Source organism: Furipterus horrens, unplaced genomic scaffold (assembly GCF_987537825.1).
Source record: "Furipterus horrens unplaced genomic scaffold, mFurHor1.1.pri manual_scaffold_1, whole genome shotgun sequence".
In the NCBI taxonomy this organism is placed as follows: domain Eukaryota; kingdom Metazoa; phylum Chordata; class Mammalia; order Chiroptera; family Furipteridae; genus Furipterus; species Furipterus horrens.
Window position 1 is genome coordinate 128,983,736 of NW_028327171.1, and position 26,899 is coordinate 129,010,634.

General features: G+C 43.2%; 1 protein-coding gene across 1 annotated transcript in view; it reads left to right on the forward strand.

Annotated features, from left to right (window-relative positions):
* The first annotated feature begins 3,312 nt into the window (after window positions 1-3,312).
* Window positions 3,313-26,899, forward strand: part of GPR39 (G protein-coupled receptor 39) — a 215,984-nt gene continuing 192,397 nt past the window's right edge. The window contains exon 1 of the mRNA XM_090279413.1: window positions 3,313-4,585. Within this exon, the coding sequence (XP_090135539.1) occupies window positions 3,727-4,585 (859 nt within the window). The 5' untranslated portion in view covers window positions 3,313-3,726. The remainder of the gene's footprint in view (window positions 4,586-26,899) is intronic.

Sequence of the window (26,899 nt, forward strand, 5' to 3'; positions counted from 1 at the left end):
TACGTAGTTCTTTCATAGTTACTTGAATTTTTATTAATCCCTTATCGTTTTGCTTAATTTTATTCTTTTATAACTTTGTATTCTTTCTTATTTATTAGATCAATATTTAGGGCTACAAATCTCTTCTGAGGACTCCTTTAGCTATTTCCCACAAATTCTGATATGCAGCATTTTTGTGGTCATTATTCTCCAGATAGTTTGTAATTTTGATTTTGTTTGTGACAAAAATTGTTTCAGAGATTTAAAATTTTTGAGATAATAAAGTTTTTCAGTTTTCTGCTTATGTTATAATTTTTAGTTGCATGGAATTACAAATTAAGTTATCCATACTGTTTATAATTTTTGAAAATTATTGATGTTTTCTTTGTAGCTTAATGCATAGTCATTATGGTTTTGTCATGAACCTTTGTAAACAAGGTATTATTCACTTTTTAAGGTATAAATTGTTGATTGACTTTAAGGGAGTAAATTAACAATTTGAGCATACAAAATAATTTTAAATTTACAAAAATATAGTATATATGTATGTGTAAGTGTGTATATTTAAAACTTTTTTAAAATTTGGATGCCATTGTAGATTTAATTTAAAGATGAGATTCAGTACTAAAAAGTATATGAAAACCTCTAGACTAAATGGTTTCAAAGGCCACCTAGGATGTGCAAAAGGTGGATATAAATTTGTGTGTATCCTGAGCCCTGAGTAGAGCTGAAATCTAAGGGTACCTCAAGTATTCTTTCTTTTTACTTTTCATTCCTTTTCTTTCTTTCCTCTATATAATAGACTAATTAAAAATCTAGATTACAGAGAACAAAGCTTGGTATTCTACCAGTCTGTTATCAACAAATGAGAGTACATTAAATAGTTTTTAATTAGTATTAGGAAAAACAAATGTGAAATGAAAATTTAATTCTCTGAACCTTTGTTTAAGATGCATTTTTCCATTTCTACTGTAATGACTGAATTTTAATTAGCCTGATTCTCACTGTCTGGCCATACATTTGTAATCACACTTTGAAAAAAAATTTTTTTGATAAAAGAAATTAGACAATAATGGGAATCTTGTCTGAGCAGAACAAATTGGAACTATCAGATAGATTGTGGATAAGAAATGCTGCAACTGGGGAGAGGAGAAGCATCAGGGCTGGAGACAAAATAATTCCTGCCCCCCAAATGCCATTGTGTAGCCTGGCTCAGTCCTGTCCAGCACAGAGAGATAGCAGCCCAGATTGGAAAGTGCTTTTGTGCCAGGGGAACCTGAGTTGGAATCTTGTCTCTGACCCTTTATGGTAGGCCGTTTAATTCCCCTGGTCCTCAGTTTCTGCATCTGTAAAATAGGATAATAATGTTAATTTTGCAGCCTTCTGAAGATCGAAAGAAATGAATTATGTGAAAGTGCCTGGCATATAATAGGAGCTCAGGGAATGACCAAGAGGATTTAAAAGGAAGGATGTATGGCTGGGCTGCAGAATACTTATGAGGTTCCCTGCTTATTTCCTATTGAAAAGGAAGAAATGAGCAGGGGTCACTTAGTGTGTACGCTGGTGCTGGGGGGAGGGGAGGTGGGCTGAGATGTATGTCTTCCTAGACCACCTTTTTCTCAATAGCTTTGGGACAGTTATGAAGGCCTGAGAGTCCATGCGAACCCTGTGAGCTCTGTGGGACAGCTATATCACTCTTGAGGTCCTTTAGCTAAGTTCACTGCACCAATAAGGAAATGAGTTAGGAGTTTCCAGCAAGTAGGTCAAATAGCACAGATGAATGCAGAGAAGGGCTCTTGACAAAACATCATTAGGGTGCTGTGGAGACGTGTCAAAGAGTGAGGCGATGTAGTTATTGGTCTCGGAGCTTATATTTAACAGAGAGAACAAATAGAGAATTTCTTTTTTCCTGAGAGTGTCAAAATCAAATATTCCTTGAGGTCCTCAGACCATGTGTCTAGTGTAGGGGTCAGAAAATACAGTTCCTACATCTTTATGTGCATTATCAAAGGACTCATTTTCTGAGCTCTTATTCGGCTCCCAGAAGTGTCTTCCTCTCAGGAGTGTAGACTCTGGGTTTGTCAGATCTGGATTAATTTCAGGTCTCTCACTCTCTTATGGTCTTGGGGAAACACCTATTCTCTGGACACCCCAGTGACCTCACAGTGGGGTGGTTTGGTCATTTAAGGTTGTTTTTAGTGCACAGCCAGTGCAAGGGCCTTAGGATGGACAGATCAAGGGGATTTATTTTCTTCCTTTGAGGCAGTGGTTCTCCACCTGGGGCCACTTTGCTCTTTCAGAAGATAATTGGCAATGGAGACATTTTGGCTATAATTATGGGGGTAAGAGGGATGTATAATATGTGTTAAACATTCTACAATGGAGTTAGAAGATGAAAATGGGCCTATTAGAAGTTTTCCACTCTCTCTGAAGAGAAGGAATCCTTAATGCCACTTTCACTCTGTGGCCCTGAAGACAGCCTGGCAGCCTCCTCTTGCTGTCCTTCACGTCCGGGCTGCACCTCCCTCGGAGAACGCGCTTTCCACTAGAGGCATTCTGGCTGTTTGTGGTGGCATCCTCATCCTTGTACACGCCCCCAATTAAAGCCTTCCCGCCTCTGCCTGGTTAGTGGCCGAGCTATAGAGGGAATCAGAAAGGCACCTCGCGTGCTCCTTCGGTCCCTCCGGAGGAAGGCAAGGCAAGTCAAGGCAAGGCTCTGCTCGGAACACCGGGAGACTTTGGAGAAAGGCAGGACTTTTAGGGAAATCCTATTAGCCTGCTTGGAGCCGACTTCCTGAAACAGCAGCTGCAGGCAGCGCACAACCCCAACCATTCCCTGTAAAAACCCCCGGGCCCCGAAGGCAGAGGCAGGGCACCAAGGAGGCGAGGGCTTGCTGCCTTCTCTAAGGGTAACTGGCCAACTGCCTGTGACTGAGGAGGGTGCTCGGGTCCAGCTGCCCCTAAACAGCCGGTGGCCCAACCTTTGAAGGAATCCCAGGGCAGCTGTGGCAGTGGAGGAAGGGCGGGAGAGGGGAAGTTTATCTTTCCCAGCAGCAATCCTGGACTCCAATCCCGGGAGCGCACTCCAACTTCGTCCGGCTGCGCTTCCTAGGATACCCTTTTGGGCAGGGGGCCACCTCTGTCTCGGAGCCGGCCCTGTGGGTGGAGAGGGAGTTGAGGCCACTACCCCAAGCTCCGGAGCCAAGATCTGATTTCAGAACAGTGCCTGTGAGCTGAGTCAAACCCTGAGGCTGGGCTGTTCCTGCAGCCCGGCCGCTGAGCACAGTCAGCGGTGGTTAATGATTGATCGCTGACCACTTGCCTCCAGTAGCTCGGAAGAGGGTGCTCCTGGAAGGTGGGTTGGAGCCGGCAATTGCCAGGCAGCGGGTGGGGAGCAGAGAGCGCCAGGGCAGAGCGCTCCCGAGGCCCAGAGGAGAAGGGTCTGCACGCTGCCGGCTGCGGGGGCTGACACCCGGCCGGATTAGACCCTCCTTCCTCTGCGCTCTCCCTGCGTCACTTTACACACACGCCCCAAAACTCCACCCCCCCGCAGGCGCCTCCCTGGCCACTACTAGGTTGGGCTGCTCCAGGAAGTTTCCGTGAAAGCACCTGAAATACTAAGTTACCGTTTCCAGGTAAGCCCGAGTGAGAGAAAGCCCTCCTGAGTTGCAGCTAAGAAATTTGGGCTCCGCTGACAGAAGGAGGGAAGTTGATGTCTTTGGACTTGGTGGCGTGACTTCGTCCCTGATGGCTTCTTCACCCAGGGGCTCCGGTGATGACTGCTCCCACATTATTGATCACAGTCATATACCCCAATTCGAGGTGGCCACTTGGATCAAAATCACTCTCGTCCTGGTGAACCTGGTCGTCTTTGTGGTGGGCATCCTGGGGAACAGCGTCACCATTCGGGTCACCTGGGTACTGCAGAAGAAGGGCTACTTGCAGAAGCAGGTGACGGATCACATGGTGAGCCTGGCTTGCTCGGACATCTTGGTCTTCCTCATTGGCATGCCCATGGAGTTCTACAGCATCATCTGGAACCCCCTGACCACGCCCAGCTATGCCCTGTCTTGTAAGCTTCACAATTTCCTCTTCGAGACCTGCAGCTATGCCACGCTGCTGCACGTGCTGACACTCAGCTTCGAGCGCTACATCGCTATCTGCCACCCTTTCCGGTACAAGGCCGTGTCGGGGCCCTGCCAGGTGAAGCTGCTGATTGGCTTCGTCTGGGTCACCTCCACCCTGGTGGCATTGCCTTTGCTTTTTGCCATGGGAGTTGAGTACCCTCTGCTGTACGTGCACAGTCACCGGGGCCTCTCTTGCAACCGCTCGCTCACCCGCCACCACGAGCGACCCGAGACCTCCAACATGTCCATCTGTACCAACCTCTCCAGCCGCTGGACTGTCTTCCAGGCCAGCATCTTCAGCGCCTTCGCGGTCTACCTTGTGGTCCTGGTTGCCGTGGCCTTCATGTGCTGGAACATGATGCAGGTGCTCAGGCGGAACAAGCAGGGCATGCTGGCCAGGGAGGGGCAGCAGACACAGCTGAGGAAGTCGGAGAGCGAGGAGAGCAGGGCGGCCAGGAGGCAGACCATCCTCTTTCTGAGTGAGTCCTGGTGGAGGGCAGCCTGGGAGCGCCCCCTTCTCTCGCCCCAACTCCCCCGTGGTCTTCTTAACTGCGCATCTTGCCTTAAAAGTGCAAACTTAAGCTCTTGAGGCTCAAGAGGCATTGATCTGAGGCTCTGAATGTTTCTTCTCTGTGTTTAGGAATTAAGATTATGTTAAAGAGAGCACTAGCCCAGGAGTCAGAAGGTCTGGGTATATTCCAGAATAGCACCTCTGAGACCTCCAGCTAGTCACAAAATATCTTGAGTAAAATGGGGATGATAATACTGAGAAGTGTGAGGGTCAGATTAGGTAATGCAGGAGAGGCGAAAGTCCTTTGAGAAGGACCAAGTTCTGTGGAAATAAAAGAGAGCATTCTTATCTTGCCTCTCTTTCCTCAGGATGATTTTTCCCAGACAGCTAGATTTTGTTCCCATTTATCTTATCCAAGACTGTCAGGAAAACACACTCCCCAGGCTGCTACTTGATTCCCAGGGGTGATCTACCTAGTCTTAAGAAACCGGAGCTCTCAGACAAGCACTCCTCAAGGTGGGGCTTGAGCTTCTGCCGTGGTGGGTCTGTTCTTCATCAGAGCAGAGAAACATGGCAGGGCCACTCGACCATTTGATCCAGAAACTCTGGCTTTCCTGAGTCCCGGGACTCGATGATCACCCACAACACCCAAATCCCATGCAGAGAAAGCTCTTTGCTTTCCAAACTTTTGTTGTGATGAAAATATTTCAAGTCAGGCCCTTCTGTCAGGAAGAAAGGAGCTCACCATCTGCACACCCCCAAGCCTTCAAAGGAGGGGCCTGGTAGCTGCTCTCTGGGAGATCCGGAGGGCTTTAATGGAGACACATAAAGTTTGTGCGGAGTGAAGGTTTTACAAAATATTTTTTAGCAGAAACAAGAAAAAGATGTGGGTGTGTGGGTCAAGGGGAAGTTGATGTAACAAATGTATCTCCCCCTGCCCTCCCCTTTTCAGTGTGGCATCAGAAGGAATGAATCAGGGTGCCGTTTGTTTAGGTGTGGGAAACTGGAGTAACAGGTTCCAGGACCAGGAGTTAGGAAAGAAAACTTGAAGGCAATGGAAGAGAATGGAAATCACTTTTCTGGCTTCTAGTGTGTCTACAGCTGACTTGACTGTGTTTGTGAGAAGTGAAAGGAAGGAGTTTTGCAATTTTTGGATGCTTACTCTGCATCAGGGGCTGTGTTAGGTGATTATATTGCCATTTCACAGAATTTGAGGCTTAGAGAAGACTTAGTTTAAATGTACCTAAGTGAATTGCCAAATTTTCACCTTGCTTTTCAGGGCAGGAAAATGAGTGGAGAGGGAAAATAAAGCAGGACTTTGATAAGGAAGGCACTACCTAGACTGGGCTGGTGTTGTTGCTGCAAGTAAGTAGGTAACTCTGAGGACTTGGGAAGGGCAGCCAACTCAGTTCAGTCTCTCTTACCCACTGGCTGCTGCCCACAATATTGCAGGGAGGCATGAACATTGCATTTGCTTAAAGCTTGAGCATCTGTTGAAAGGCTAGTTCTCCCTTCCCTCAAACACCCTTAGGCATATCTTAAACTCTGAACAGTAATTTATACTTGAGTGTGAATTAATTCCTTTCTTTTTTTCTTATTTTTTTAAAAAAACATTCAGGGCACTATCTTCTACTCTAACTTAGAAATATTAAGGTTGCATTTGAAAAAGAGAAAATAATTGATTTATCTTTGTTCTCTATTGGACTAATCTCTGTGATTTTTTATATTTCTGTGAATAAGCATCTCTTCCCTTCGCAGGGGGTATTGTTCCAAGCTAAAGTCAGTCTCCGTTTTGTAGCGTAAAATCAGAGTGCTTTTCACTTAGAGATGAATAGGGTCTTGAAGATACCTCATGCATTTAGTCATCACCTGGAATGAGTTTGCTCTCACTGCTGCTCTTATCCCTTCCTTCTAGTTCTTTCCCTCTTTCTTATAACAACTATGTATTCATCAACCACTGTGTTTCCTGCATAGAGATTGTTGAATGACATTCAGGTGCTCAATGTGCAGTCGTATCTTGGGGAAATCTACCCTTTGTATTTAGTCCCTTTCCTCTGCAGTAGGTTTTCAAAGCAGTTCTTGTAAATGTGGCCCCCTCCCAATGCACTTAAAGAGCTTTTTAAAAATAGGAACCTCACTAATTAACTCGTTAGGAAATAAGTTAATAGAGTGAAGAGGAAGCAGTCGTGGTCTGCATCCATCATATTACTACAATGCGATTTTGTGGGTTTCATAAAACGTAAACTTTGGAGGCATTTATAACCCAGAACAAATGAATATATAAACTGTTTACAAATCGCTGAATTTAATGTAGTGAGTTCGCTGTCTCTTTAGCATTTCAGTTAACAGATGTATCAAATTAAAACAAATATTTGCTCATTTCAAACATTTTGCATTTAATTTGAAATGTAAATGATGACATAGCATAAGATGTCTTTGGAGCTCTTAAGGCAATGAAAAAACAATTAAGGGTTTCCCCCCTCGTTGTCAAAAATGCTAACTTCTGCACAACAGAAGATTCATAAATCTACCCAAGATGAGGAAGTCTATGTAGAAAATATTAATTCTCTATTCTGTATCTTTTGTAATTGCATTTCAGTCTAGTTGAGGTGCTGGGCTGGTGAATAATGAAACAAATTGGGAACTCTGGGTGAGAAAGAGATGCTGGAATGCCTCCTAGCTCTCAACTGACAGGAGGAAACAAAGATAACATCAAAGTGTTTTTTCCTGAAAATGTCAGCTCAATGAGAAATTAGTACTAGACGTACTACCTTTTGCAAGGCAATGGTTAATATGGCCATGATAATTCTCATCTGATGCCAGGACATCTGGATTCCTGCATCTTCTGGAGGAAAGGCACTGGTGGATTTGGCTCTTTATTCCATAGCTGTTGAAGATATGCAAAGTAAGCCTTCTGTTCAACAGGCTTTTCTAGACCTTCCACCTTATCTTTCTCAGCTTTCACTTGGAGCTATTTTCAGTGCATGTGGCATCCAGGCCCATGGACAACCGTGTTAAACAAACAGAAGGGAGGAGGGTCAGGAGATGGATTAAAAAGGTAAAAGGGCACAAACTTCGAGTTATTAAAAAAAAAAGATGGTGAACACATAATACAGTGTACAGATGTCGTGTTGTGAAATTGTGCACCTGAAACCTGTATAATTTTCTTACCAGTGTCACCCAATAAATGCAATAAAAAGGAAAAAAAATAAATTAAAACAAATGTAAGTGTCTCTGAAGGTGGACAAGGTAAGGAAATAAATTACCTTCTAGAACCTCCAGAAAGGAATGCAACCCTGCCAACACATTGATATTAGGTCAATAAAACTAATTTTGGACATCTGATCTCCAGAAGATAATAAATGTATGTTGTTTTAAGCCACTAAATTTGTGGTAACTTATTATAACAGCAATAGAAAATTAACAAAACCAGTCTCTTTAAAGAGTAAAGTAGAATATTGAGAATTTTCTGAAGTAAATGTTAAGGGCAAATGCGAATGAGCAATAATAATAATAGCTACAATTTATTGAACATATACTATGTGCAAGCCAGTTGTTCTCATATCAGCTCATTGATGAAGACACCAGAATTAATTCCATTTAATAGAAGATGGGGCTGTTTTAAGAACTCTTAAATATATGTCCAAGGGACAGAGAGCAGGTGATGAAACTAAGAAATATCAGCGAGAAATATATGGGTCTATCAGAAGAAAAACTCAGAAATGTGATAAATTATTGAGTTAAAAAAATCAATAATCAATAAAAACAACCTGTAGCTAGTGCTGTAACAGTACAGTTGGGCTACATGAGCAGTCAGAATTCCTTGATTCAAAGCTGGTAAAAAAATCTGTACAGAAAGTTTTGTTAACCAACTTGTGTAAATGTGACACATTAAATTACCTTAGAGTATAAATACAAAGTAAAAAAAGTTAAATTGATCCAGAATGCTTAATTAAATATATTAAAATTTCTAGTAAAGTTCTAAAAAATAAAAAAGTATACTGTAGTTTAATTAGTAATTTGCAAGAGCATAAGTAAGTTGGACTAGGTTATGTCTACCTCCTAGAAATCTGTAGGGCAGTGATTGGCTCAACTATAGTTATGAAAACATTTTACAGATAATCATGAAATTACAAAATTAAAGAAACATCAGAGAAGACTCAGGACTCTGTAATAATTCCACTGTCTTGCATTCTGATTTGCTCTCCTGAGTTGCAGGGAAAGGGAAGGAACTGCATGTCGTGGCAGGAATTGACATCAACTTGGGTTGTTCACAGGAGAAAATCTTGAATATGGACATTGCCCATCATTGTATTTGATCTTCACTCTTATATGCTCCCACCTGAGCTATTTCAGCTGCTCATCATGTGTATTTCGGTAGAAAGAAGATTCAGAGTTGCTGTTGTAATGGACTACTCTAAAAAGGAGGTTGATGTATATTTAGATATTTGTAGGGTGGGCCAGGGAGAAGACCAGAATCACATCCTCTTGGTTTTCAGACCCTAGATGCAGAGGGCAAGTCACTTGTGTATGCACCCACATGCGCACCTGGATGTTGGGGGAGAGAGAGAGAATCAGGGAGGGCTGGAAGGAGGAGAGAAAGAACTGAGGTGTTGACAGTGGGGCCTTTTTACTTGAGGACATCAATACCTGAAAAGAACTCTTCAAGTTAGTTCCTTAAAATGGAGTCCAACATTTAATGTGAAAAGAGGTTTGATTGGGACTTCATTGTAAAAACTAAAAGTGAAAATTAGGAAAAGAAATTTGTCTTATATTTTATCAAACAGGTTATAATTATATGGTAATTCTTATAAAATTTTTCAGAATGTAACAAGTGTGGCTTTCTTGAGGGCATAGTTTTCTGATGAAACTGTCTGATGGCATTTGTGTCTGATTTTTTCAGCAAGATCATAGCAGGCTTTCTTCCATGGACTTCTCTTAGTTCTTTGCCATTTAAAACCCCCTCACTGAAGCACCTGTCCTGGCACCATTCTTGTCTGTTTTCATTCTTTCAGGAGTGACTGGTCTAATTTGGCCGGACCTATGCTTGTCAGTGGCATGGCATCCTATTCATGTGTTTCTCCAGCTCCCCTTTCATTGACTTCATGAAATTCTGTACCCTGCGTGCAGCCCCAACCCCCAAAATAGAATTAATTCCAAATCAATCTCTGTACCCTGGTGTATATCAAGTGATTACAAGGAAATGGATGCCAAAATAATTTTTAAATAGTTGTTCCTTTGATTAGTTTAAATACTAGTCTTATATTTATGTCATTTTCTTAGCAAAGGCTTTTTCTGTGGTATAAAGGGATATGCAAACTTAATCTCGCAGGGAGATACTACCAAAATTAGTAAATTTTTAGTGTAAGGTATTATTTTGACTCAAATGGTTGAATATTTCAGGAAAATTTTTTGCCTCAAATATATAGGCTGTTGCCTCTGATCTCTTACTCTCTTTATTGGTGTAGATGTGTCTGTGATAAATGATGTTCCATACTTATTTTTCTATTTGTGATATCTGTCATAAATTGCAGTGTCCCATGATCAGCCCGCCAGACAAATATAATAACGCTGCTTTATTTTTATAATCAGGCTGTCTCAAAGATTTCATTTCCCTGCTAGAGAGATGCATAGTTCTCGTGGAAGGGAATATTGGAATCTCAGCCCCCATTCATTAGCAAGCCTGTTCATTTGTCTTAGCTGTATGCCTCATGGGGGCTGCCAAAGTGTAACAAGGAAGCAGAGGCCTCAGCTGAGCAAAGCATTCAGTTTATTAATGCTAATACTACCCAGAATAAAAACCATTCATGAACTGAGGCAGCACAGAGGAAGAATATTGAATTGAGAATCAAGGAACCCCATCCTGCCCCAGTAGATAAGGTCCTCTGATCCACCACATGGATGATATGGTCATCTCTCTCTGCCTTTCCCTTCTCTGTCTGGTCTGCAACCCTGGGACAATCCTACTGATCCTTCACTTCTACTCCCTGGCTACCTGCTGAGCACTGGAGAGAAAACTGGCCATCATTGCTGCTGTAAGTTTTTCTAGTAGATAAGTGTTCTGCCTCACCTGGACCCTACTCTCTGGTGAACATCTTCCTTTGCAAGCACCTGCAAAGAGCTCAAGCTCTTTGGAATGCCTTAACGCGATCACTGGAGGAATGCTTGCATCTGCTCTTGCTTTGTCCAGGTTCTTCTTCATGCTGCAGCCACTGGGACCTCACTGATGGCCCCATCCACAGCCCTATCAAATTCAAGCTCATCAGTGGCTTCCCATGGTTCTTATGTCAGGAATCAAAATCCTTAACATAAGGCTCCTCATGGTCAGTGGCCTCTCCACTTTATCAAGTGCAATTCTCTTATTAGTCTGTGCGGACTGAGTGGCTCAAACAACAGACATTTATTTTCTCACAGTTCTGGAAACTAGAAATATGAGATTAAGGTGCTGGCAGTGTTGGTTTCTCGTGAGATGTCTTCCTTGGCTTGTAAATAGCAGCCTTCTTCCTCACATGGCCCTTGCTCTGTGTGTCCTTAAAGAAAGGGAGAGAATCTCTGGTATCTCTTCCTTTTCTTTTAAGGGCACCAGTCCTGTTGGATTTGGGTCCCACCCTAATGACCTCATTGAATCTTAATGACCTCCCTGAAGGCCCTACTGTCAAATAGTGTCACATTGGGGGTTTTAACATATAAATGTTGGGGGGAGGCAGTTCAGTCCATAACACCGTTTAATTGCTTTGCACCTCTGGTCCCCTTCAATTCCTCCAACAGTTGATGGTCAGACTTTCTCCTACCCCCTGCCTGCGTCTTAGTACATGCTGTCTTCTCTGCCTGGAATACTTTTCTGTCTTACTCCATGCTCTACCTGCCCCCATCAGCCCCTTTACCAACTTAACACCCTTATATCTCCCCTAGGAAGCCTGGCTCATCCTCCCTGACTTGATTAAACCTCCTTTGAAATAAGACTCACAGTTATAATTTTACATTTAATTGTGAGATTATTCAGTTGATGCCTCCCTTCCTTCTAATTCCTTGAAGGCAAGAACTCTCCCTATTTTGCTCCCTAACACTGTACCTCTAGCCTAGCATAGTGCCGGACACACATTAGATGTTCAATGAATATTTGTTGGCTGAGTATATAAATGAATGAGACTTAGTTTGGAATTGGGAAACAATGTTCTGTTTTCCATTGGGCATGCATTCCTATAGAAGCTTATCATTCCTCAATGTTTTCCTGGTTAGTTTGAACCTAAAGATGATTTTTTTAAAATAAAGGGATCTGATTCCTTCCAAGCCTCTGAAAAGTCAAGCCATCATTATGGAGGGCACTAAGATTTTATCTCCCATGCGCGGAGGAAGAGTCTGTGTTAACCAGCCCCTGAATATTAGCTTTTCCCTCATGTATCTGCCAGGAGTAACCATGAAATGAAATGATTAGGGTGGTGTTTAGCAATCCCCGTTAAATTCTATTTAACAAGATGTTAATGCAATAAGACAACTTTAAAAATTATTTCTTAGGACTTTTTGCCACTTGTTAACAAGGGGGTACTCAGGGTAATGGAAAGAGGATGCAGTGGGTGCAATATTTTGAAAATATTCAACCACTATGTTTTAAAATTGCATTTACTTGAGGCCATTGCCCACAAGTCTGAACCATAAGGTTTATCACCTCAGGGAAGAAAAAAGCAGGTACTGAGTATCGGTTTTGCATAAAGAAGCTGGATTTCCTGACCTGTTAATCTAGGCAGTTGTCATGAAAGCTTGGGCTTTGTGAAGGGGGGAAAGAATTGCTCAGCTCGGTAGCTCTCCCTTTACTGTATCACAGGCCCAGCCTGGTGGACTAGGTCGGCCACCACGGGGCCAGTTCAGACAAGACCAAAAGCTAAGGGGTTTGAAATTTCTTCTTGGAAGCGACTGAAGGGTTTTAAGAGTAAAGCAGCACATTTACATTTTTGGTGCTGCCCCTGGGAGGACAGTACTTGTTACATTGCAATTTGAGTCAAAATTCAGGCTTGTCATGTTCCCAGAGTGGAAAAAGAGTCAACTCGTCATTGAGATGCAATCCTGGTAGAACAGCTGATGCCGGTTAGTTCTTCCAGCCATGAGCCAGACCTCTGGCTCTTGGTTTTCCCAAGTTTTGCTGCTCTTACAGCCCTCTGTGGCCAGAGAAGGGACTCTGCTTCTATTTGGCATCTCATGTTTTCCTCTCAGAGAGGCCCCAGCTGCCCCAACATTGCTTAGGTCAAGAGGCAGCTCCAGGGAGCTGAGCTGGGTCATAGTAGCTCTAGCTTATCTCTGTTGTACAATGGCCTGCTCATTCCTCAACAACAATTTCAAGTCTCCACTTCTTCCCTGCAGCCTTCCTACACTGATCTTCTTAGGAATGATGAGCCATTTTAGTCATTTCTCAGATGGGGGCGCAACTGTTGTCTCCCTAACTCACCTTGGAGCTTCCTAAGACCAGGACCTTGCATGCTCAAGTTTCTTCAATCTTCCCTGCTGGGCTTGGGACACAGTAGCTGTGCACTGCTCTGTAGGTTCAGGGATTGAAATCCCTGACTGTGGCTACTGCTCCTGGAAGGAGGGAAACCGCACAAACTCTGATTCAGGAAGTCACTTCGGTTCTACTTGCCTTTCCTGTCTTCTGCAGGGCAGAAATCCTGTACCCTAGCACACACGTATCTGCTCCTACTTATTCAGTCAAGCGCTAATTGAGATGTTGCAGTGAAGGGATTTTACAGAAGTAATGTAGGTACCAAGTCATTTGACCTTAAAAGAGGGGGATTTTCTTTGTGGGCTTAATAAAGTCACACCACCCTTTAAATCTGAGTCTAGAGGTCAGAGATAGGGGAAGTCAGAGGTCTGATGCATAAGAGAGGTTTCATAGGGGAGAAATTTTCCATTGCTGGCTTTGAAGATTGAAGAGACCACTGGCAGGGAATGTAGCCTCTAGAGCTGACAGCCAGCAAGGGAATAGGACCTGAAGGAGCTGAGAAGTGGATTTCCCCCTAAAGCCTCAGAACTTTTGAGACCCTGAGCAGAGATCCCAGACATGCTATGCCTGGAGTTTTGATCTACAGATCTGTAAGTTAATAAATAGATTGTTTTAAGCCACTAAATTTGTATTAATTTGTTAAGTACCATTAGAAAACAAACACATTCCCTGAACTCTGAAAAGGGGACTCCATGATCAATATGCTTCCTGCCTTAATGAGATCTTCAAAGACAGGCTCAATTTCTAGAACCTTCTCTTTGAAAAGTTCTACCTTCCAAGAACTGCATCCATGGACCAGACATTTCTTTAGTCACTAACCATTTATTGAGCACTTGCTAAGTGCTTGGTGATTAAGAAGTTTACCAAGCTCCAGGGCAACATGGAATTTTGAGTGGCCTTTACGGCTCTTGTTTGGATAATTACAAAAATATGGGTTTGTGTCCCAACAACTGGACTTTTGGAATCCTGACTACCTCAGTTTTCAAAGAGGAAGACTATAGTAGATCATTTTTTTAATTAATAGCTCTTTTTCCTCATAGCCTGGCACTTAGTAGATGCTGAACAAATGCTTGGTGACTCAATGAATGGGCAGCTTTACTGCTTCCTGGAGCCTTCCAACCCCGGTGCTGAAAGCAAGTCTGAATAAGAGAGATTTCTTGGGCTAACAAGCTTTATCATTTTCTTTTTCTTTTTTTTTTTTTTTAATGTTTTTTATTGATTATATTGTTACAACAATTCCAATTTTCTCCCCCTTGCTCCCCTCCACCCAGCACCCCCATCCCCCAGCAATCCCCCCCAAGTCCATACCCCTGGTTCATAAAAATTAACTATCCCCCCCTCTCAAATATTAGGACCCTTTGTAATCTTGTAAAGGACAATGGGCGAAGGTCTCGTGCTCCTCTAGCTGCTTCAAGCTGGACATGGTCGTCGTCCTACCTACCCTTGGGTCCAGAAAACCCTAATAAGAGTGGGGGTATGGAGGGGAGGGTGGCCTTCCCACATGGGGAAGGATTGTGCAGACTCCAGGTCAGTTGGCTGTCTCCGGTCAACAGCATGCTTGGTTTAACAGGCTGGTGTCCTTGTTGTGTTCTGGGGGCAACAGATTTGGCGAAAAGGGTTAAAAGACATCATTCAATCCATAACTACTAGATGACAAAAGGCAGGGATTAATTTTTCAATGTTCCATATTAGGAAAAAAAAAAAAAGGGGGCTTCTTTGTAAGAAGGTGTGCTAGGCACATCTCACCTGTCCAAAACCCTTTTGCCCATTATACTTAGTTTGGGCTGAGGTAAATAGTTTAGGTTTTCCCCCTCTCAGACCTCTGGGCCTTTTCTGTCCAAGCCATTAGGATAGAAAAGAGAAACCAGTTTTAAAGTGAGGCCCACAGACCACCCCATTCTTCCCCAACCCAGCCATTTAGTTCAGTCAAACCGTTGAGTCTCAGGAGGCAGCGCTGCAGAGAGGATTAAGTGAGGCTTATGCGTACAGACAATCACTCAGGTAATGCGATCATAGGCTTATGTCCTTTGAAAACAGAAAACATGTGTTAATTTATGTAAGATAACCCACAAACAAGTCTCTAAATCTGTAAGACTGTTTTATTGGGAAGACATCCAGTTGCAAGGCACTTGAAATTCTATTTGCCTGCAACTTGAATATCTTTGATGATATCACAGACATGGTTTAATTTTTATCATTTTCTGATGTCAGGGTTTCTGCCAAATGAGAAACTTGACAAAATTTCCTGTTTACACTTACTGTGTGTAAGAGCTATCCTGGCAGCCAAAGACTTTTTAGGCGTTTCATCACACTACTTTACACATCTCAAGGGTGGCCGGTAGTTGTAGAGCAATAGTGTTACCAGAATCTGACAGACAGGGATCAGGATAGAAAGCTGCAGCATCAAATTGCTATTGTACTTGTTAAATGTCTAACTGGATATGAGACCAAAGGCAAGCAGTAATGGCAGGCCAACCTGGGAGTGATGAGGTTCATTGAGCTTGTAGAGAAAAGCCATCCTCTTTCTCTAGTGAAGGGGAGAAGAAAATCCAGCTTACCTTAGAAATAAAACACTACACACAAGGTGTTTGGAAAGAGCTCAAGTCATTTGGTCTCTGGATTTATGTATTATTATTTTTGGAAGGCATGCTATACTCAGCAGAAACAAGGCTTTCTGGGAAATTTATGGGTCTACCTTTTATATGCTGCAATTTTTAAGGATTAAATATCACGTTGAAATGACAGCTGCATATTTTGTATATTTAAAGGGCAGCTGATGGGTTGTACTGTTTCTCAAGTTCAAGTTTGTCTTGACAGGAGGCAAATGAGAGACCTTGATGATTGAAGGTTGCTTTCTAGAGGATGCAGGAAACTTATGTAGAAGCAGGCTGTTCTCCTTGGGCCTGGGATTTTTGAATCTCTTGAAGGCCTGCTTTCTCCAGGAAGCCTTCCTGGACTGGCTTTACCCTGCTCTAATCACTCCAGCAGGTCTTTGTGTTTCATTTTCGTGCTTCAGTCATCAAATATTTACAAAAGTCTAAAATGTGCACTGTATCATTTGTACAGTAGAGATTAAGGTGCTGGTCCTTCCCTTCAAGGAGCTTGATATTTCTTTAGTTAGGGCATCAAAGTGTGGAGGTGGAACCTTCTAGGAGGAAGCCTAAGAAACACCCTTGAATAAGAGTGGGGAGTATTGGCTGTTCATGAAGTAAACTGGTTCTGGGCTCTAGACTGTGAATGAGGTAGTTAATTGGACTTCACCCATTCCAGAGATGTTGTCTGCTGTTTTGATATTCACAGTGTGATCCATGGAGCAGCATCAACATGACCTGGGAAATAGATAGTAAAATTCAGAGCATTGGGTCACACCCCACACTTGCTGAATTAGCATCTACTTTGTAACAGGTCCAGGTGATTCCTATGCACATTAAAAGTGTGAGAAGCACTCATCTATGACCCTTCTTTAGGAGGGGATTCTTTAACTTGAAAAGGATAGAAAAGGATGAATTGGGAATGACTAAACTCATAATATAGAATAAGAACCATAAATGGCTTGCTGTGTAACTGTAACAGGTAGGAATTGGTGGGAATTTGCTTCATGACACATGGGCACAAGAAAGTTCACATTGCTTTATTTTTAAAAAGAAACTTAAAATGGCTCTAAGCCACCATTTGCAGAGTGGTAAAATTCAATCTCAGTGAAGTTTTGGGGAGGCTTCCCCTTCTTATGTTGTATGAAAATTTAAAGGAGGACTTATGTGGTGCAGAAAATGAGACATTTGGCTCTTCATTCGCATTTGAAATAGTTGTCTTGTTCAAAATGCTCCCTGTTGCTCCTTCTGCTCTAGGATTTGGCTGCTAAGGCTGGCAGAGCACTGGATCCAGCCAGCCAAGGGGCCAGCCTGTTCCTCACATCATAAGGGAATCCATATTCCAGAATTGTTTAAGATCATCACGCAAGAGATTTGAGCTAGGATGTGACACCAAAGTCCATGCTCTTTCCATAAGCAGAGGGATGGGCTCTTAAAAGAGAATGTGCTCCAGCTGGAGGACTACTTGTGGGTGGTAAGGGATGGGGAAGGAGGAAACCATGATGCCAACTCTGGTGAACATTTATCTTGCCTTTAGGTTTCCCAGAAGCTTTCAAGTACCCCTCTTACGTTTGGGGACTATTCCTCTCTTTGTGTCCTGCTTCCTCAAGGTAGTGTTGAGTGAGAGTCCCTTGCTGTCCTGGAATCCCTTGGAGTCTGGGTGCAGCATGTGACCTGGGCTGCACCGATCATCAGCAATGGCATGAGATGCTCATTTGGAAGAGACTGCTGGGACGGAGCAGCTGGCACATGGAGTGTCTTTGGGGACAGGGCCAGTGTGTGACAAAGTGGCACTGAGAGAGCAATGACAGGAGAACTAAGGGCAGCATCCTAGGCCAGATGTTGGCAGTGCCTCTGCAGGTGGGTCTCCATTGGTACTGTCTGGTGGGATAATCTGATATGATTCTTGGTCGGGTAACCAGTTTTCTAGCTCTCCCAGGAATTATATGAAACAAAACAAAGCAGTAATTGCCTCATTTCCACTTTAAACTGGAATGGGCTTTGTTGTTTGTACTGTGAACTCTGCATGTCAGATAATAGGAAATGCAACAATTGGACTTGAGTGGGGGGCCCAGAGGGGAGCAGTCCATAGTGAATCTAGATTGGAATGCACATTGGGTCAAGTATGGAAACCAAATTCAAAGTCTCCATGGCTGATCCAAAGGATTTGGACTGCATATTGGAAGCAAGGGGGAGCCATGGAAGGGTTTTGAGAAGAAGAGTGGCAGGAAGGAGAAGAAGAAGAAGAATGTGGCCACCAGGTGTGTTGCAAGAAGGGGAGGCAGTGTGAGGAGTGCAGGTGTTAAATGGGCTCTGAATCAACTGTGAATCGACAGGTTTGCCCATGAAAGATCCTGAAGGGTGGCAGTTGTTAACCCTGCCACAGGTTGGAATCTCCCACAGGGTGTTAAATAATGCCCCACTGCACTTACACCCAAATCTGTGATATTATTTAAACACTATAGGTAATTTCGATATGGTACCAGGACTGAGAATGGGGGCAGAGGGAGTTGGAAAGGCAGTCTGGGTCTGGCCTTGGAGACCTTGAATTTGGTGGCTGTGCCAAGGCTCTTTGACTGTAAGCCCCAGCATCTGATCTCGAATTATTAAGCAGAAAAAAGGAATTTTCTGAAAGTTCTAAGAGTAGCTCACAGAGTCAAAGGAAAGGACAAAACACCAGACTGTTCATGGACTTAGGGGAAAGAAATTCATAGACAGCATGCTTAGGCTCCACCATCAAGGAGATACCAGATTCAGGCATTCTTCCATCTTTGTTGTCACTCCATATAGGGACAGATTGCCAGGGGTGAGGCCCTTACTCCCTGGTGAGGCTGAGAGTAAGGCAGCATGATGGACAGTGTCAGCAAGACTCCGTGGAATGAGAGGCCTGGTCCTCACAGGAGAGTTGATGCTGTGCCCAAAGCAGGTGACAGAGCCAGGAGCCTGGGCCTTACGGAGCTTGGTAATTAGTGCCGTCATTACTGAGTTTTTTCACTGCAGGCAGTCTTTCCTCCCACTCTGTTCTTGTGTGGTTCTTCCTATTTCCCCTCGGTTGCAGAGTCCTTGGCGATGTTCCCAGGGGTCAGGTCATCTTCGTGTGTGAGTCAGGTGGAGAAATGTGGGGAGGGGCCAGCAGCAGAGCCTCCCTTTCCCAAATGCAGCTTTCAGGAGGCTGGTTACTGCCAAATGCACTGGGGTGTACTTCCTGCCTGGGAACCTGACTCATTCGCCCGGGTCACAGACCACGCATTGGGTTGTGGTTGTTCATCACTGCAGAGTCATTTCTGTCTGAACCTTGGCCTGGAGAATGAAGGTCTGTGCCTGCGCCTCTGGGTCAGATGTGCCATCTGCCTCCTGGGGCGTTTTCCACTTATATCTTCATGGGATATTAGTCTGAAGCCAGGACTTCTTGTTTCAGATATAAAATTCCACATTTGATGTCAAGGATATATATCATTCAAAATAGGGAATAAACAAGGTATATTCATTGCTTTCTGGAAAGTCAAAACATTATTGAAGACTTTTGTTTAGAAAACTGTTTGAGTTTCATGTTGACACGCTGATTAATCTTTGATTTTCCTGTCAGCTAGATTCTACCACTGGGGTTGGTAGTTTTAAGTAAGAAAGCAGGGGGGTTGCTCTCCAAAGCAGTTTCTCACACGCTCTTTCTTCTCTTGGTGACCACTGAGTAGGAATCACATGCACCCTGAGCTTTCCCTGTGGAACCTGACATGAGCTGTATGCCACAGAATAGGTGGAGAGAGTATAAAGCATGTGGGTTTCTCAATGGATGGGGCCATAAGTACATAAGAACCCTGTCTTAAGGGGTATGAGTGATGGCAAGAACAGTGTGTTAGTTTCCTGTGGCTACTATAACAAATTACCACAAATTCAGTGGCTTAAAACAATGGAAATATATGTATGTTCTCAGTTATGGAGGCCAGAGATCAGAAAGAAGTTTCACTGGGCCGGAATCAAGTGTTAGCAGGGCCACACACCCTTAAGAGGCTCTGAGAGGGAATCACTGTTTTGCTTCTTCCAGTTTCTGGTGGCTGCTAGCACTCCTTGGCTTGTGACCATATTACTCCAATCTCCAAGGCTAGTATCTTCAAATCTCTTCCTGCTCTGTCTTCATATCACCTTCTCCTCTGAGTGTGTTGTCTCCCTTTGCCTCCCTCTTATAAGGACACATCTGATGGAATTTAGGACCCATGCTGTTAATTCAGAATAATCTGTGTGTCTCAGAATCCTAGGCTTAATCACATGTGCAAAGACCCTTTTTCCTTATAAGTTGACATTTATGAATATTTTGGGTGAACATTTTTTAGCCTACTACAGGTGGCAAAGAGATGCCAGTATAAATTTAATGTGGTATGTGAACACAGTCTCCTGTCTTACAAAGAAATACTGTGGAACAGCACAAAAGGCATATGTTCCAATCCCCTTTCCATCACTCACAAATGTGTGTCATCTTGGGCAAAGCAGTTCAGAACTACAGTTTCATTATCTCTACAGTGAACGTTCTCTGACCCCAAAGGTTGATGTGAGCTTCAGTGGAAGCCTCCAGTGCAGTGCTTGGCATAAAGGAAGTCCTTAATAAAATCTAGTTTCTTTTAGTGACCTTCTGATGTTATAGAAAGAATTCTGGTTGAGAACTCAAGAGGACTTGACTTTAGTCTTTGCTGGGCCACTAATATATCATTTTGAGCCAATCTCAGCTTACTTGTTTGAGGAAGCATGAAGGGGAGGCCTTTGAGGAGTTTGTCTCAAAAGTCTCCATAGAAATAACACCAAAGGGAGACCGGCATTCTGGTCTTAAGCACTCCATGGAGTGAAAGTCTGTTACTGTAAAGATGTATGGACCTTTGCATTTCATTCTATCACATATCATTGTCTGTTGCAGTGTAAACATGTGTTAAGTTCCTTTTCACAGAGGAAAAGTGGCAGCCCAGGAAAGGTGATTCTTGATGGCTTTAAGGAACCTCTGAAACACTCTTAGGTGGCCTTAGCTGTGTGTTCCTCCCAGATGGAGGGATTTAGGGTCAGGTGCTCCCTGAGGTCCCTGACTTCTGAACTTGTTTGCCTTTGACTTTCTTCTAAAAACTATCTTAATGAAGCTTATTTATAGTGAATTCTCACTCTCTTTTTCTTATTTTTGCCTTTGACCTTTATTCTGTGAGAAATTACTGCAAGAATAAAACTGGCTCCAGGCCTTGGCAGCCCATTCTAGGTGGGAGCTTTTGATTAATGAACACGATGTTTTCTTCATGCAACTGTAAGGCCAGGGCATTATTGGTTGTGGCAATCGATATATCAAAACGAACTTAGAAAGAGTGTCATCGGCTAAGCTTCATTTCCAAAAACACAAAACACTCTGCTGGGGCTGGGGGGCTGGTGTGTGGAGGAGGATGATTTTCGTTCTGAAATAGGCAAAGTTGATGGCTTAGACATTACTTATGTCATGCTAGTCGATCTGAGATGCAGGCGCTGTGGTAACCAATTGTTCCCAGAATCCATATTCCCAAGGCCCATTAAAACTTGAGATGCTGAAATCATGTTCTCTGCATTTTGCTCATTTTAAAAATAATGAGAACGTTAAAATGACATTTATACTGCACTTGTCTGCGAGGCGTTCTAAGCACTTTGGAGACAGTGTCTCATCAATCCTCATCACAAAGCAGCAAAATGTTGGTAGCAGGTAATATCTGTAATTATATTAAGCTTAGTAAAGAGCCCCCAGGCTAGAAGAAATCTCAGTGATATGGCATAGTGTTGCCTTGTGGGTAGGAAGGAGGTGGAAACTCTGGGTCAGGGTTGTCTCTCTGCTCTGTCCATCTCTCTCTCTGCCTCAGTTTCCATCAGTCATATGGGATAACAAGTGTCTCCCCTCATCCTGTAGCAGTGTCATGTGAATGACTGAGTCCTAATCATGGCAGCTAACTTTTGGGTTTTCTGAGTACTAAGAGCCTTTTGTATATTCATTCATTGACTTGTCACAGAAACCGTGTGAGGTCTGTGTAATTATTTAATCTACAAATAAACAAATTGAAATACAGAGAGTTTAAGGAATTTACCTAAGGTAACACAGCAGTTAAGTGGCAGAGATGGATTTGAGCCCAGGCAGATGGGCTTCAGATCTTGTGGTATCACCACTTTGTTGCTTAAACTTTCATATTGCAACACAGTACACAAATGTGCACACGCACACACACACACACACACAGAGCAAACCAAAGTTTCACCAAACAATATTCATCCATCTTTATCTTAGAAAGTAAAATGCATTTTGGTCTTTTCCATCCATTTCATTAATAAAAATGTTAACTGGAGCCACTAAATTGATTTTATGATCACGAATAATTCTTTATTTAAAAAAGAAAGATTTTATTTATTTTTAGAGAGAGGGAGAGAAACATTGATTGATTGCCTCTCACACACAATCTGATTGGGGAACCAGACCTGCAACCCAGGCATGTGCCCTGACTGGGAATTGAACTGGTAACCTTTTGCTTTGCAGGATGACACCCAATCCACTGAGCCCCACTGGTCAGGGCTCACTAATAATTCTTGATCCACAATTTGAAAAGCTTTGTGCTATACCATACTACTTCTTGGATGCTTCTGGGAAGAAGTTTGGGAAAGAAGATGCAGGGAATGTGTGTGGTGGGGCAGAGGCATGAGGGTATTGGAGAAAATCAGACAGTGTGGGGCTCCCCCCAGCATCGCCTCCTGAGTGAACGCATCTTGACTGAGGAATGTATCTGGGCCCATTGCTGAGGGCCAGCAGCAGCTGCCTCATTCTCCTTTCCCACCTTATACTGGATGAAGTAGTGTCTCCTCCACCTGTTTGTCTGGGCTTTACCACTAAGTCAGACCGAGGTATTTTGTGAGCAGCCTTTATGTGCTGGACCCCTAGTCCTCAGGCTCTGTCTGGGAGGGACTCAGGGAAGCATAAGGCATGTGCTTGACTTGAAGGAAACTGCAGGCCCTCAGGGAAGGAAGACAGATAGGTGAGGGGAGAACCAGGGCAGCTGGGTGGTGTAAGGAGCCACACAGCCTTGGATTTAAGTCCTAGGAACCTCCTCCTACTAATGAAACCTTGGGCAACACACTTGACCTTTGAAAGCCTTTCTCTATGGCTGCAATTGAAACTCAAGTAAGACAATCCTGGTGAAAGTGTTTCAGGAAGCATAAAGTGTTACAAGAAGGTTAGTAGCTGTTGTCATATGCAGTATTGCCATACCTGGAGAGCCTGGTGTATCAGGGAGCATCAGAGGTTTAAAGAAGGGATGGGTGTGCTGCAGCAGTCAGTGAAGGCTTCCTGGAGGAGGCAGCATTTGAACTTAATCAGAAGGGACATTTTCATTTTCTGGCCAGAAGGATCATTGTTGCAGTCAAAGGGTGAAGAGAAACAGATATGCAAGGTGCAACCAGTCATGCATAATCTATGTTTATGTAGTATCAGGCAATAAGCTCCAACTCAGATAGTAGGATCCTGAGCTGCTTTCATGAATTTTATGTGCTCTGTTGGCCTAAGGCCACTGGCAAACAACCACTTAATTTGCTTAGGCTAGGGGTCATCAGACTACAGATACGCAAGGCCTGTCTCTGTGCAGCTCACAAAACCTGTAATGTAAGAATGTTTTTTACATTATTAAAGAATTATAGAAAAAAAAGAAAAGAATACATGACAGTGACTATGTGGCCCTGTAAAGCCTAAAATATTTACTATCTGGCCCTTTAGAAAAAGTTTGCAGATATGTACCTTCGGCCCCTAGGTGCATAATCATGGTTTCATGTTGGAAGCCTGCCTTATTTCTGAATCACTGTTTAGTCATTCTCCCCGCCTTCTGTCACATCCTGAGGGCACACTGGCCCACACTCTGTAGGGAAGGGAAAAACAGGCACACGATTGCTCATTTCCTCACTCCACGGTTGTCAGGAATTCCCCTGTCTTCCTAAAGGCACATTTCTGTGTATCACTGAGCATGTATATGTTTAGTTCTTTTGACATGTGGCACATCAGTGATTAGTGCCAAATGCCAAAATGCTGGGCTGTAGCCGCAGTACCATTTATAATAACATTCGTAAGAATATCCCCCCGTGATGCAGCTTTCTGTTCTCCAACATAAATAACCGGGGAGGCCAGACTGCAAACGTGATTTCTCCTCATGCTCTACCTGGCTATTTATAACAAGCATGCAATGTGAAATTTGGTTTAAATAAGCAGTTAAACCTAGAACGTAACAATGTAGTCAAGGCCATCATTTATTGTTTTTGAAAAAAACCAAGAGGAAACCAAAGGTGGGTGGCTACTTCTCTTTTTTTTTTTTTAACAGTATCTTGAAAACAGGTGAATGTACAGCTCAAAAATAAAGGTATTGTGGGTGGAAATAGCCTTTCAGACTCACGGATATAATGTGCCAAGAGGCTCTTGGCAAATGGTGGTGAAGGAGGACAGATTACTTTAACAGCTCTGTTGAAAACACGGAGTTATCCTGTGCAGGTGGCGCAGACATGGCTCTACTTGACAATGGCGGGACTTTTGTTACAGGAAAATTAGATGCCTTTGGATAGGTTTGAGGCAGTCCTTATCTTTTCCATATAGCAAAATGCTACCACTTACAAGGAGAACAGAAAGTTGTGAAGGAATATCCTGATTGAATACCTTCCAGAAAAAAGAGAGTTTGGGGAGAAGCACCTAAATTTGCTTCAGACGATTGTTTGGGGGCTCATTCCTAAAGTGGTTCCATTCCTATGCAGGCTTAGATGGCTCTGAAGAGAGCTGTGATTTTTTAAAAATCCTGGGGAACACAGAGTATTCATCCATTTTCTCGAGTCATCAAGCAGATCTCACAGCACATAGCCTAGAAGTGGCCAGGATAAGTTTGGCTTACTTGGCCCAGTATTTGTTTGTTTATGTAAAGAATGTGAATACCACTAGAGAGCATGAACCATCTTCAGTTTGCCAGGTGTCCCTCACCCTGTGCGGGTGAACCAAGAGGTTTCACACATTTGTCTTCAAAGGGACTGAAGTTCAAGAGGTATGGTCAGGGTCTGTGGGCTGCACCACAGCATGGCACCTGCTTTTGCCCTTCCGGCTGCATTGTCTTGTGGCTGCAGAACGCTGGCCACAAAGGGTTGTGGATAGCAGGCAACTTCCTGAAGCTCAGCTCTGCTCTTAGAAAAATAGATCTGAGTCCCACTGGGCTCACAGCAGGTTACAAACCCCAGCATTCTCCCAAGGATAGAGTCCTTTCCTTGTTGGTACTACCACGGAAAGAAATGTCTAGCAAAGGATCAGTGATGGTTTTATGACAGTGGTTAATTACAATGAGTATTAATGTGGCAGAAAGTTCTGAAAAAAAGCTTTTCTATTTGCCCCACAATAGCCTGAGCTGTGGTTCTTGGTTAGACTGGGCCAAGGGGTTGCTGAGTACAGAATGTGGACTCTGGAGCTGGACTGCTGGGTTCCAATCCACTTTTGCCCCTCTCCAGGGGTGTGAACTGCGAGGCATGGACAGCTCCGTAGGAGAAGAAGTAAGGTGAGTTGGGTGATAGATTGATAGAGGAAAGGAGAATAACATCAATGTGAGTTCCATGAGTAGGCAAGTAAATACCAAGCCAGTGTTTGAATTAATGACTTGATACATACAAGAAAAATGCACCAGTTAACAAAGTTAACAACCACTGATGTCACGGTCAAAGGGAAGGAAGGAAGGAAGGAATGGTGCGCACTTTAGAGCATATTCTGGTATGAAACTGTTTCAGTCTTTGGGATTTAAAAGAAATTAACAGTAGGGTTTTCATTTAAAAAATAAAAAGAGACTGAAATAACTAGCTCAGTGGCAGCTGGTACCAGGGTGATATTAAACAAAAACCTTAAAGGCTGAAATTTTTTCTGAAAGAAAGGGCTTATTGGGTGATATGCGGGTCAGATATGCGGGACTGGATGGAAAAGACACACATGGTTGCCATCCTGGGGTTGACGAGGCTCTTTTATACATCGAGTTTAGGGAAGAAAGGTGTAAGTTGTTTTGAAATAATTTACATTGGCTCTAGATAAGGAGGGTGAGAAAACGCAAAGGAGGGGAATTTGTGGGGTAGGTGTGATGAAGAAGTAATTGTTGCTATTGGATTGATTGTGGGCGACAGTCTGGAAAGTTCATGCGTAAGCAGGATGCAGTGGCGTCTGGTGGTCAGCTATTCATTTTATATAATTGCTATCGCTGCCTGGAAGTTGATTCAAATTTCAACATACATTCAGGAACAGGGGCTGTCTTTTGTTGTTATGTGCCTGTGGCTGCTAACTAATTAACTTCTCTTGTCTCTTCCACCTACCCTCCGGCCTGCTATAATTTAATTTAAGACATCGCCGATTTTTTTCTTATCGATGCAGATGAGAGAACAGGGCAAACTTTTACCAACTCCAAAGAGGATCCGTGCACACTAGATTAATGTTCCATCTGGACTGCCCTCCTTTGTCTTCCTGAAGGACACTCTGTTCTCTGCTTTTTGTCTATATGTGTGAAGGCCTTAGCAAACAGAAATGACTATTTATTTATTTAATTGTATTTTTATTTTATTTTTTCCCACTGCCACTTAGTCCCTTTATATCCCTTTCGCCCCAGCAATCAACACACTGTTGTCCACGTCCACGAGTCCTTTGCAGAAACTACTATTTAAATTGTAATCCCAGGCAAGCTGACCTAAAGCTTATAAGAAGCCGGCCTTGAGTGGCTTTTTCTATTCTATTCTTCATTTCTTGATTCTTTATGAAAACAAGTGTGGTATTTCTGTTTCATGCTAGTCTCTGCTATAGACCCCAAGTGAGGACCCCTCTGTGCTCCCTAGGAGATAGCAGTACAGGAAAATAGAAGGATATAAAAGCAACTGGGAGGCAAAACGCTGTGAGGTATGGTGGTCAGGGCAGGCAGTTTCCTGCTTACAAATATGTTGCATTCCAAAAATTAGTTTATAAACTCTTGGTTTAGAAACTAGATTCATTTTCTAGTAGAGGCCTTTTCATGCACACATGCACTTTTTTCCAGACAGCAAATATTTACTGAAGGCCCATCCTGGAAGGAACTAAGAATACCAGGAAGAATAAGACTTTCAATGTGCTTCAAGCCAGGAGCCATCTGTACTTAACAAACCAATGTAATGAAATGCTGGGGTTCCTGCTGTACATTGGAAGGGG